Source organism: Varroa destructor, unplaced genomic scaffold (assembly GCF_002443255.2).
Source record: "Varroa destructor unplaced genomic scaffold, Vdes_3.0 BEIS01000004.1, whole genome shotgun sequence".
Classification (NCBI taxonomy): Eukaryota; Metazoa; Arthropoda; class Arachnida; order Mesostigmata; family Varroidae; genus Varroa; species Varroa destructor.
The window spans coordinates 46,408,208-46,420,517 of record NW_019211457.1 but is presented as its reverse complement, the minus strand read 5'-3'; the positions used below and the strand labels follow the sequence as shown (position 1 = coordinate 46,420,517).

General features: G+C 39.8%; 2 protein-coding genes and 1 long non-coding RNA gene across 28 annotated transcripts in view; 1 reads left to right on the top strand and 2 right to left on the bottom strand.

The window, feature by feature from the left end:
* Positions 1 to 12,310, bottom strand: part of LOC111248926 (proton myo-inositol cotransporter-like) — a 90,948-nt gene that overhangs the window by 13,099 nt on the left and 65,539 nt on the right. The gene's annotated exons all lie outside the window — the stretch shown is intronic.
* LOC147756281 (uncharacterized) overlaps positions 1 to 12,310 on the top strand; it is a 55,565-nt gene that overhangs the window by 176 nt on the left and 43,079 nt on the right. Inside the window, exons 1-4 of one of the 14 annotated variants that reach the window (XR_015327334.1) lie at positions 3,995 to 4,173; positions 4,838 to 4,910; positions 6,767 to 7,115; positions 8,160 to 9,064. Coding sequence is in view for 1 of the 14 variants with exons in the window: in XM_086988424.1 (XP_086844550.1) it covers positions 4,010 to 4,173; positions 4,838 to 4,910; positions 6,767 to 6,871 (342 nt within the window). In the remaining 13 variants the exon portion in view is untranslated. The other 13 variants (XR_015327333.1, XR_015327335.1, XM_086988424.1 and 10 more) reach the window with 13 other exon arrangements.
* Positions 2,322 to 4,494, bottom strand: LOC147756282 (uncharacterized). Its single transcript, XR_015327347.1, has 2 exons — positions 4,354 to 4,494; positions 2,322 to 2,641 (listed from the first exon to the last, which is right to left on the bottom strand). It is a non-coding gene; the product is annotated as an uncharacterized LOC147756282 (long non-coding RNA).

Sequence of the window (12,310 nt, the reverse complement as noted above, 5' to 3'; positions counted from 1 at the left end):
TGCGGATAGACGAACCGTTTGCGGCCGTTAACGTCTACCGGAATCTCTCAGTCGTCAGATTCCTTGGAAATCCTTCCTACAACTGGTCGTTCACGCTGCGTTCTGTCGTTTCTTTGTTTGTTTGCATTGTTTAATCACAATAAAGGCAGATAAGTTGGCCGTTTGAAGCCTGTCTCTTGCATCGTCTCGCTTACTCTGCTTATGGAACGCGGCAATCGAATGCCGAAAGTCGAAAAACTTTGGTTTCTATCTCAATACTGGAACAGCGAACTCTTTCATATTTGAATTGAACTCACAATATTGATTCGGATAGATCAGTAGAATAATGTATAAAGCTTTGTTTGTTGTACACGACGATGTAGCTGAACGCGTTGTTGTATTTTTGTTGTGGGCTGATGCACTTATGCACGGCCGGGATATCAATTTCTTCTGCAGCTAGTTTGAAGGCGCCCGAGTGTGAAATTTACTGGCCTGTCCGCAGAACGATGAAGTCGCACTCTGGTGGCGTGGAGCACGATAATACACATCAAATCGCTGTCCTCCTGAGGATTCTTTCTGAAGGCTTAGGCCATTTTTGAAATATGATTAAAAAGGAGGAAAAGGCGCATACCCCTTGACGCTTTTCTTCAGGTTTCTTTCTTTTTGCTTTTTCAAGGTCTGTTTTTGTCTATAATGATCTGGAAAAAGATTGTTCCTCTCCTTTCTGGATCTAACGATAAGGTCCACAACGTCCTTGATCATGGTCCTGAATCTACCTCACAGTACCTCTTTATGCATTTTTGGACTTCATGGTCAAATACAGTATAGTGTACTCAGTCGGCTTTATTTAACATGCGCAATACGCATATGTCATGCTGCGTTTTCTCAATTTTTACCATGTGCGTCTGGTGCTGACTGCGTCCGCTTAAAACATGCATGATGTGATAGGTGAAGTCGTCTGTCACACCAGACACCCGGATCCGGGATGAAAGAATTCGTTAAGGTTCTCGACCTATTCGCCGTTCCTTATTGTGAACCTTTTTCTTGTCACTTCCGTATCAGTGCTGTCTTGGCCATGGACAGCCCATAGCGCCAAAATATCCCAGGATAGCATGTCAGCAAGTACAAAGACCCTTTTAATGGAGAATGTCCTATACGTTTTGATTACTCTAATATCTATTGCTCTTTGTGCTTTAAACAAAGTCTTCCTCTTGCTCTATTTATCTGAAGCAATATTCGCTCTTATAGGAACATCCTTACAATAGGGCTACCGACGTCAGAAGGGGTCACGTGCCTTGCGAGAGTTCTTTCATTCTAAACATAAGTCGCACTATATTAAATGCGATATGGAGCGTTTTTCCCCTAGCATATCGGACATTTTGCATACCTACCAGATCAGTATCCAGGACAACGTCTCGGTACTTTTTCTATCGACTTGACCTATATGCAATTGCATCTATTGCTATGACTTCTGCTGCAGGTAGATTATCCCGCTTTTCTCCTGTGCTACTGAGTGATCTTTCATCCAGTCCACCACGGCGGCAAAGGTCCTATTCGTTTTTCCTTATAACCTTTTTTCAAAATGGCCTGCTATAATTAACGCTAGATCATCAGTGTAAGCAAAAGTGTCCGGGTCGTCTGGCCTATCTAGAATATTCAGCATCTCGTAATAAGTAAGGTTCCACATAATAGATAAGAAATCAGTTCTGTAGCATTCCTGCTATCACCCTCCTTCTCGAACCTTCGCGTTACTAACATTAGTAGTATTAGAAAACGTAGTTTCGGGTTTTGAACGTTTTGTCGCTCTTACTATATGCCCTGTATAGTATTTTCTTGATGATTACGAGTCTTCTTTAGGCTAGCCATATTGTGTGTCTGACAAAGATCGGTGTGAGCCCATCTATGATAATGTACTTCATGATTTTGACTGCCGTATTGAAACGGCAGACGGGTTTAGATGCCCGCCTTACCGGGTTTTGGAATCGGGATTACCTCACCATTTTTTCATACCTTCAGGAACCATTCCAAGGAAAAAGTTTGCTAATAAAGGTCTTAATTCACTTCTGGTGAGCAACCTTAAAGCCCCCGCTGGAATCTCATCTGGCCTTTGGGGCTTTCAGTCTCCTTCATTCTGCTTTTTTAATTGTTTGCGCTTCCCCCATTGCATTTGCATCTGAAAATGTAGCAGTATCGTATGAACTATTATATATTGAAGGCCTTATAGAGCTCAACGAGACGTTAGTGAGTGTCGTCGTCCGTTGGAGCACATTGCTTTATAAAAGTTATATTCACAAGATCCAATGTAAAGTTCATGCTTAATAGAAAAATAAGTGAGCGCAACGGTCTGTTTGATTGACAATGTTTCTATTGTTTGTCGCCGGACATTCGCTCTTTTTTCTTTTCACATCTTTTTTCTCCTTTATTCTTTACATCGATCGATCTTGATTTTGATACAGATCAGCCAAGCCGCTTTGCTTTGCTTGTCGGTCGACGATGATTAACGAAGTTCTCCTGTATCGTCAACTAACTTCACTTCACTGACCAGTCCTCAGAAATCAGTAAAACACCTTAGAGAGAGGAAATATGACTATGACTGGAATTTGACAAATATTCCGGACTGTCTGTCTTGACCGCCGAATCTGCGACGATTCCTGCAAACAGACTGAGTAACAACAAGATTTTTGTGGATTTTGACCCCAAGAGTTAAGCCGCTTGCTCACACAGTGAACTGAACATCGGTCACTATGGCAGACCTAACTAAGATTCCATCCACAATAGAATAAGAACCTTGTAGACGATCGACCAAGCGACAGAGACGAGGACTGCTTAATGTGTCGAATTCACGACAAGCGACCCATGCTATTTTATTGAACGTTCATCTGAGGTGTCATCCAATATTAGTCTAGGGCCGACGCTGTCCAAAGGGTGTCTAGTCGAGGAGTTCTAGAACAGAAAATTTGACAGCAGCCTCGTACTGTAGCAACGGATTTATTTGTAAATATGACAAAGTGACGTAATTTATAGTTAGACAATTAAGAGCACTGTAAGACAATACAGAGTACATGTATCGAGAGGTAGACGTAATTGAACAAATGAAAATGATGGAAGCATCCAACGATAAGTTTACAATAAAAATGAGTTTTGAATAAATTTGAAAATTCAACTTACGAAATATATTGGGGGACTTCTAACACCTTGAGCAATTTACGAACCACGGAAGCTAAGTTATGGGACTTTTAGATATGATTACCACCTGGCTTATTGCCTTACGTAATTTGCGATTGACGATAGCTGAGCGCCAATCAACCGGTAGACCACCAAAAAGCACATTTATCGCAACATACGTCAAGCCTCGTTCATTTCTTCAGCTATAATCCCGTACAAAAATGTAGCAGAAATGTCGAAAGAAATAAGGCCATTTGAGACCACTAAGGTGAATTAGGACAAATGGATGATATCCTATTTTAGCGTATTTCAAGCTTTTTTTTAAAGTTTTGTTCCCAGAAGCACTTGTATCTACTAGGAATGTTTGTCGTTTTACTCACGACCGGTACCAGTCAGCATTTCTTGGTTCAAGAAAATTTTTTAAAAGATTCAAGAGGTCTCAATTCCTATTACCCAGGTAGTAGTTGGGCATTACCTGCCACTTTTTTCTGCGAGTGTGTCTTGCCCAGCTCAAGTGAACTTAGCATTTTAAATTAGGGCTCCTATTTATCTATAATAATAATTATATATATATCAATCTATTTTATTCTCCCTTTGTCTAATGAGACCTATGAAAGACCCGTTTAATTTTTCCTAGAACGACAGAAAAATGTTAGATAGAGTACATAACAAAATACAAAGCGATTTACCTTAACGAGCCTATTTTTCCAGTATTAAACTCAGCCCCTACGGCAAACAAATTGAACACATTCATATAGGATACGCATGTTATGATTTGGTTCAATAAACATAGTAAAGTTCACTTGCAGTTTGTTGCGCGGCTTGAACAGAGAATACGTAAAAATCGCAAGACACATTCGTGTGTATGCAAATGGCGACTTTGTACCGAACAGTGAACTGGACCGGACGAAAAGGGCGAAGTGCAGGTAACCTCAACTGTCACACTGTTAATCCAATCGACGAAATTATAAAAAGCGCAGATGTGGGTTTTTGCACTTCGATGGTCCATTACAGACGTTCTAGGCGCAGGTAAACAGCACTAAGTGGAAGACAGTAAGATATCTAGTCAATAGAAGTACTATGAGCATGCCGAAACTCGAGTGTTTTCTATGCTTATGTTCTTCCTTGCGCTCTTATACGGGCCCTTTCTATTCACATGAGCTACAAATGAGCAAAGGAAAATGAATCACGAGTAAAATGGTAGCGTACCGATTATGTCGATCAGTCTTCGATTAGCTCTGACCTTGTTGAATGACGGAATCGATCTTTTGCATGTAACCTAAAAACACGGTTATACTACGCAATAGTTTTCATTTTCGAAATTTCTATATAATGCCGTAATTATGAACCTCTCTTGTTTACATAGGTGGCGCTGGTTAAGTGTGACATTATTGGTGCACGCGTTTGTCACTTGTTGAGGTTGCGTATTGGCATACAAGATTAATCTATTTCTCTGGTGTCTATTTGCTGTATGTTTTCCGTCAAACGTAGTTCCACTCTGGCTGCGACTTTCTGCCAGGTCCGCACATTTAAGACGTCACATCACCTAAATCCGCTTTTTATTCGATGTTCTATCTTGTGGGCAATTTTAGCGTTCGAGAGAAACGAGGTTGTATTTCACTCTATATATCTATCTATACTAGACCCGTTTGCTTAAATATGTACGTCGCAATATCGATACTTTCTGTTCCAGGGCCACGGAAGCCAGCTTATCTTATGAGACGCCGACAATGGACAATGGCTCTGTCTATCGCTCGACATATAAGGTAGACCACGGGTGGTTGATGTCAGTGAAGCAGCTTTATGTCGTAAAAGTGGGGCACGTATCTATGACGTAGTTACCGATAAGCGAAAGTTCAAAAGGGACTATGGCTATTGAAGGTAAGTAATAGCGTCACAAGGACCACCGCCATACTTGCGGTAGCTACGCGAAAAACGCTGTCTTTTGCTTTACGCAATGGCGACATTAACATCCAAATGGAGAGAACGTATCGGTGTGTATACAACGAGACGCTGGGACCAGTGATCAGCAATAAGAACGAAGTTGTACGCGAATTTGTTGCTAGTGGGAGATTTTAGCATAATAGCTATGAGGTTGTGCGGTGGTAGTGACGACTGGCTATGTCTAAGCAGGAAAAGAGCTGAAACAAAAATGTTTGCCTTCGTGCATTCAGTCTTTCTGTCAGCGACTCCTATAGACTGGTCAAAGGAAGGTTAACCAAAATTGGCCGGCTGCCATATTATGTTTCGTGCAATATTTTTTCTATTTTTTCTGTAAGTACATCAGTAGATAAAAATCTGTACCTAAGGAAAAAAGAGCAAAAAATGAAAAAGTATTCCCCGGAACACTACAGTTTAATTAAAGGTTTGCTTCGCAAAAAAGTCTAGTGAGTGTGTAATCGTCATTTTATGGACCTGGTTCCGGCTACCAGATTTACAGTCCATCACGTTATATATATTGATTACATATTATTGTTGTGTGCGATTGATTACTCAGAATGGAATAAGATGGTGCAATGTACTTTCTAGGAACACCTTCAAGAAAAAGAACGACTTTTTATTAAGGGTCTTTCCTGATAGGTGACGGTCAAGTGAGGACGAGAAGGTTTTATTTTCGAAATGGAATCTGTTGTCGAAGTTATAGATTCTTAGTTATAGATTCAATTGACCAGCGTTACATCGCGTGACGCGGACGTGTTCTTCGAGGTTCGGCGCGGGAAAGATTCGCACTTTTAGAACGTCTATATTGAAGTCAAATAGATAAATATCAACAATATATTATATCAGTGCATCCTCCAACCAAGCGAAAGAAGCAGACTACAGTACTTGTGGCAGAGTTTTTGCTCTACCACATCTATCTAATTCTACTGAACTTTTCCGTTTCCTGCAAAGGCTTAGTAATCTTAATTGCCTATGTCGTTGTGGCGTTACGAAGCTACGAAAATCCTAGAAAGCTTATGCTGCATCAGCTGCACTAAGTAACATGTTAATTATATGAAAGAATGGGTAGAGCTGTGGGACAGTAACCTGCTTTCACACAACAAAAGATTCACGAAATTATGTTATCACAACAAACAAATTTCGAGCTAGTCCCATCTCAAAATCGAATGCTCACCGTCTTTACGATGAGTGCGTTTATGAGCAGTACATTTATATAGCCTCTACAAATAAGGCCCTGTGTGCCCATGTTCCCTTCCTATATCTGCCTACATGTCTGGTGTGTGGTGCCTCCTAATGGATGTTGCAAAAAGATATACCTGCCATAGCTAATATTAATCACTTATCCGAGTTTATTCTGCTCCATGGCAACGTAGCCGTGAAGAGTGCGTGGCACACTGTGCAACTCTTCTATCGCAGCTCGTGTTATGCATTCCTATTGCAGATGCCTACACCATAAAGCTTAGTCTTTGCTTAAGTATATATATATACTATATATATATACACTTTGTGTATATATATATATATATACTGATACACAAATACAAAATGGATAACCGCACATAGCTGCGGCAAAACAACCAGTCTAACAGATCCTCGTGGACATTGACTGGCTCATACAAGCATCTTCTTCGGAATATTTATCTGGTCTTTCTTTTTTTTTCGTTTCGTTTCGATTTCGTAGTTCGCAGTACCCATTACCATAATCAACATCGAGTCACTCAGTGGGTTTGTGGACACTTCCCTACCCAGCGTCCTGTTAGCAATCGTTGCACAACAGCCAACGTAAGCCATTGTCAAATGAAGCAAACAGCTTCAGGCTTCACTACCACCACTTGCTTAGCAGTAGCAGTCTCCCATCCGATTTAGAAACTTGTATATCCATCCCGGCCACAGCAGCAGCAGCAGCAGCAGCAGCCTCGTCAATCGAAATCCCTGTGACATTCATGTCTATACAGATTACAACAGAACGCAGCCTGCTGATTCCAGCCGTTCCTTCAGCACCAGAAGCAGTGCCGAAGCCGATGCTACAGGTGACTATTAAGGGACTATAGACTACTGCACTAATAAGAGTTATAGACTCACTAAGCGTAGGACTAAGTGTAGCTTGGATACCGTGATCATCATAGACATTTTTGGCTGCTTTTAATCCGTGGTTGACCAGAAGACTATGCCGTGAAAGCGAACCAACGATAGGGGCCATAGTGGGCCGCTTCCTATAATAGTTGTCCCAATAGCCAGTGTTTTATAGACTCAAAGCCAGGTCAGGAAAACGTAGAGTTGATCCAGCTGGCTCCTGTTAGCAACAACGATAGCTGAACTCGACCGAGACCGTGGCATCACCCGTATAGTGGGACCGCAGCCAACGGCTAGGATAATGCTACAAGGAAAATTAGAAGCAAGCTGCTAAAACAGCTTTGCAATGAACAGTTACAGTAAATAAAAAAAAAATTAAAAGAAGACCAAAAAGAATGGGATCTTGAGCATGTGGAAACATGTAACAAGATTTTGTCAAGAATAGTAAGTTAAGTTTTGATCGGTTGGTGGTTGGGCGAATCGTATTCTCAGATGTAGCGATAGTAAAACGAGCCCCTCAAACTAGGCTTTACTCTTGCATGCCTGAGCAGGCCCAGCGCTGATTTAGATCAAGGACACAGGCAAGACGAAATAGCGTGGGATAGGACGACGGAATAGCTAAGGTCAGGTACAAAGCCTTGCTAATGCAAACACGAGCACTGAGGAAATTGTATTATTGGTAAATAACGATTTATGGCAGTATGGCATAGTTGTCGTGGCTCGAGTGATGATACTTCAACTGTATAAGTAGGCTCTTTGTCCCTGCATAGGGTAGCTCCAGTGAGTTTTTTTAAACAATCTTTTGTTTAACTGGAAAGTTAACCTCGCTGTTCAGTGACGAGGCCTTTGTAGACTTTAACGCTGATTTATAGAACCAGCCATAAGCGCTTAATAAGCAAGTATATGCCATATATATATATATATATATATCTATATATATATATATATCCATATAAACTTTATGTTCTAGGGAGCAATATTTTAATTACCGTCAGTTACAGGAACACAATAGAAAATCTTTTCCTTGTCAACCCAACTATGGGTTGCGCACAAAAAGATTTTTGCTGGCAACGGTAGCGGCCGCCTTTCTCTTGACATTCGTCCACAGTCTCCACAGACCTGTTAAGGTCTCGTCTAAGCCACACTTTTAAGAGATTTCATGAGGATAATTGGGGCCAAGGAACTGGCCGAGCAACTGGCACCTGCAGCCTAAGTCCGATTTGTTGCGTCTTCTTGGAGCCAGCATCATGGGCCGCTGCCCAAATCGGCTACTCCTTTTCGCATGTTCTAGCTAGGCAGCGGTCCACCCCGCGTCTGCGCAAGGGATCAAGAAAACTCTTCTGGGAAAGCTAATCTATGTTCGATGCTAAGACCAGAATCGGCGAAACTGAAGGGCACGTCGGGTTGAGCTGTGAGGTAGAAAACAAAGCTACCTGCAATTGAGCTAGAGCTCATTGGTAACACCGAAGTACTTAGGACGACCATTTTAAGCAAGCTGAATCGGTCATACTGAATGACGTACATTCGCTTCGAAAAAAAATAGTTTATAAGATAAAATTAAGAAGAGAAGTCTATTCTGGTCATTTGATAAATACGATATTTTTAAAGGAATTCAGAATCTAATTATAACTGAAAAAACATCTTTTATATCCAAGTATACATTTTACCTAACACTGGTGCAAAATACGCACAGATATATTATTCCTCAAGCTGGTTGAAACAGGCCGAGAGTCGTTATACGAAGTCCTATCGACGTCACATCCTACACGACGTGTATGGATGAAGTTATTGTCAAAGTACACGGAAATTTAACATCGAAATGCTATTATGACTGTATTAATTCTCTTTGTTTGTTGTACGAGTGTTGAGTAGTACAACAGTACAATAAAAGCAATGTTGAATGAAACATCGCAGTTAATTAACGGAATGATGGCTATCGCTACTGTTGCTCTATCACTTCAATAATTTCCAGTGAGCAAATTTTGGTAAAATTTTTCAATAGTATTTAAAAGGAAGTGAAAAAAACCCATTGAAGACAATCTGTTTGTGACAATATATGCTCCAGAAGACACGAATACTTCGTTAGAAGCTGGCCTTAACCCAAAATATTCACTTTCTTTATGGTAGATGGTTGCCAAGTTTTGCTTAAATTTACATAATTGATTATAAATAATGATAATGAATAATAATAATAATAATAAAATTGGATTTTGTTGCTATCAGAATAGAATTTGCGAAAACCTTTGTGTCACTGCTGTGCATTTTGTATATATTTTAATCGTTTTGTTATACCCAGTCTTCGCGTTTCCGATGGGTAAAGAGGTCCGGTAAACAATGATATGAAGCCACGCTTACCGGAATATTTTCATGCCTTTATCTAAAGATACCGCTACTGCCAGCAAGGGCTTAGGCGTACACAGACGTCGCCGCACGATGTCAGAATTCTTTTTTTGTGGTTTTCGCACCTTCCTACAACGACTTCAACTAAGTCTTTTTCTTATGCCCTAATTATGACCCACAATATCTTCAAAGCTCTCTTAATGCCGTTGAATAAGAAAGTAGCTTCCTTGGTAAGGTGTTACTCTTCAGAACGTGCCAGAATCCATATTCCGCCTATAGACAGGTTGGCAAGCACGTCATGAGGTTCATTTAAACGAATTTCTTTCACAAAGAACAAGCACAGGAAATATCGACAGACTGAAAATTGAAAAACACTGAAAACCGAGAGGAGGTTAGAAAAGTGCTTTTGGAAGGAAGGAGGCGGGAGGTAGTTCCAAGAAAGGCAGAATGAAAAGAGCAAGAGGACTTACAACGATGAAAAAGCGGCTCTCAAAAAGGATAAGTTATATCAATGACTAGATCAAAAGGACTGGAAGAAATCGTTCAATGTATTGACTATCACAAAGGAGGAATACGTCATGCTTGCAACCAAACAAGTAAGCAGAGACCTAAAAATGGCCTGGTCATTGGATGCGTGGTGGCAGCCCTTGGGATATCAGGGAAAATACGCGGGAAAAGGAAACACGTCCGCTTTATGTAAAAATGTATTTTTTTCAATTATCCGCGTCTAGTGCAGCTGTACCTAGTGGTTTTAAGAGTTATTACGTTTTTTAGACATAAAAGAGATTAAAAATAGCGTCATAAGTAATACGCACGCGGATTTTGATATTGAAGTCTTAGATTACGATCTAAAGACACATTGGATGCTTAGTAAAACATTTTAATGCCTGGCTGTTTGGTAGGCCGAGGTCAGCTTGACAATAAAGTACGTTTCTTAAAAGCGAATTGCTGAACGCTTCAGGGGATGTCCTCAGCAGCGCTTCTTGGTAATATTGAACAAACAAATGCAGGATACAAGCTGCACAGTGCGTGTACAATACGATTAAGATACCGGCGTCTCGTTCTCTTTTAATTATGTTCCCATAAGTAGCAGTTACTGCTTTTCGTTTGCTTTACTCTATTCAGAAATAAGTATTTATCTGCTGCTGTCAAGAAACACCTGGTACATTTAATGCAGGTTAATGTTTTACTAATCAGCAATACTATTACAACATCAGAGAAAAAACGTAACTTGTAAATATAGCTGAATATATAACTTATAGTGTTGAAGAAGTTTGTTCATAGTGCCACGTTTGTACATAACGAACATGTACTGCTATACGAGTAACTACAGATGGCGCCAGCCCTGTTTTATTTTTAATGCTTCAGCTATTGTTAGTACTGAAAATAAATGTACACGCAGCCGCACAAAAGGTATTTAATATTTCCAAATAAAAAAAAAGTGATCGAAAACTCAGCGTCAGAGAGTATTCAGGCCATTTCATTGAGCATGACGGCCGGTTGAATTCGTGAAAAGCTTTCTGTCGCTTTTTATAATTTCCGCTGTGTTGTTATTGAGTTAAACATAAACTTTTTAGTTAAACGTTTTACTCCAGAAAACGATAAAAAAAAAAAGCATATGAAAAGGATACAATATATCGTGAAATGAAAAAAAATTACTGCCGTAAGCTATTTGCGATCATTTTTCAAACGAATACATCCTTCTCCTCTAAATGGAATCATTGTACACCTGTGTGTGGGCTGAACGTTGGCATTGCCATTAAGAGTGTCATGGCTATATAATGGATTCTACCCGTTTTTTTTTTTTTTTTCATTTTATTATGTCTTGAAATAATACATGTTTGGGAGATAGAAACAAAGGAAGCCTGCGTATAGCTGTGGGAAAGAGCCATGAAAACTATGGAACGAGCGTGCAATTGAATCGGGCCAAAGAGCATTAATACTGCTGAGCAGATGCCACCTGCTTATTAGAAAACGAGGTTGTTTGCCTGCCGTTTAGTGGGCGGATCATCGACAACCTAGGCTTATTTAGCTGAGCTTGGATAATTTCATCCTGGGGAGCACCTGCTCCCAGTGCTTCGGCCTTAAGTATTAAAAACAACAATTAGCGGCCATTTACGTTGAACAAAAAACAACCATGATAATTATACCGATATTTATCGTTATTTCAAAAATATAATAACTGTGACGCCGAAGCAGTATTTTATTCGTATGCATGTGGAACAATAGGTAAATAATGCGTTACCCTAGAAGAAGAAATGATTTTAGTACACAGTGATACAAACCCATGATGTTGGCCATTGCCTGGTGATGCACAAGGTTGGTACCGTGTGCCCTTTCAATATTTTATATAGTTCCTTTTGTTTCGTTGTATATATATATATATATACTCTATTTTCTAAATAAGATGCATTTACATTACGTGATCAGAATTTGGTTTTACTAGACCGAAGTAATTTTTCTTATTTCTAATACAGAAACGTATAAGGAAATTGTGTGATACATTACTCTCCTCTCTTGAGCTCCTGTAACGTTGACCTACTCTGTTAATACTTTAATATTCCAGTATTTTTTAGACAAGCATATCAATTGTTAGTATTGCCTGGTATATTGATTTATGAAGGAACAGTTACATTTCGAATTTTACCCTAAGAATATTCACACATTTCTCATTAAAGCTGAAATTAAATATCAGATCCTCATGAATTATCTTATACAATCATTTGCTTAGCCTATCCAAGATTAGATCATTTTTACATTTAGAGTTTTATGTTCGCTATCACCGTTAGGCACCTTGTCAAACGGCTAGCTC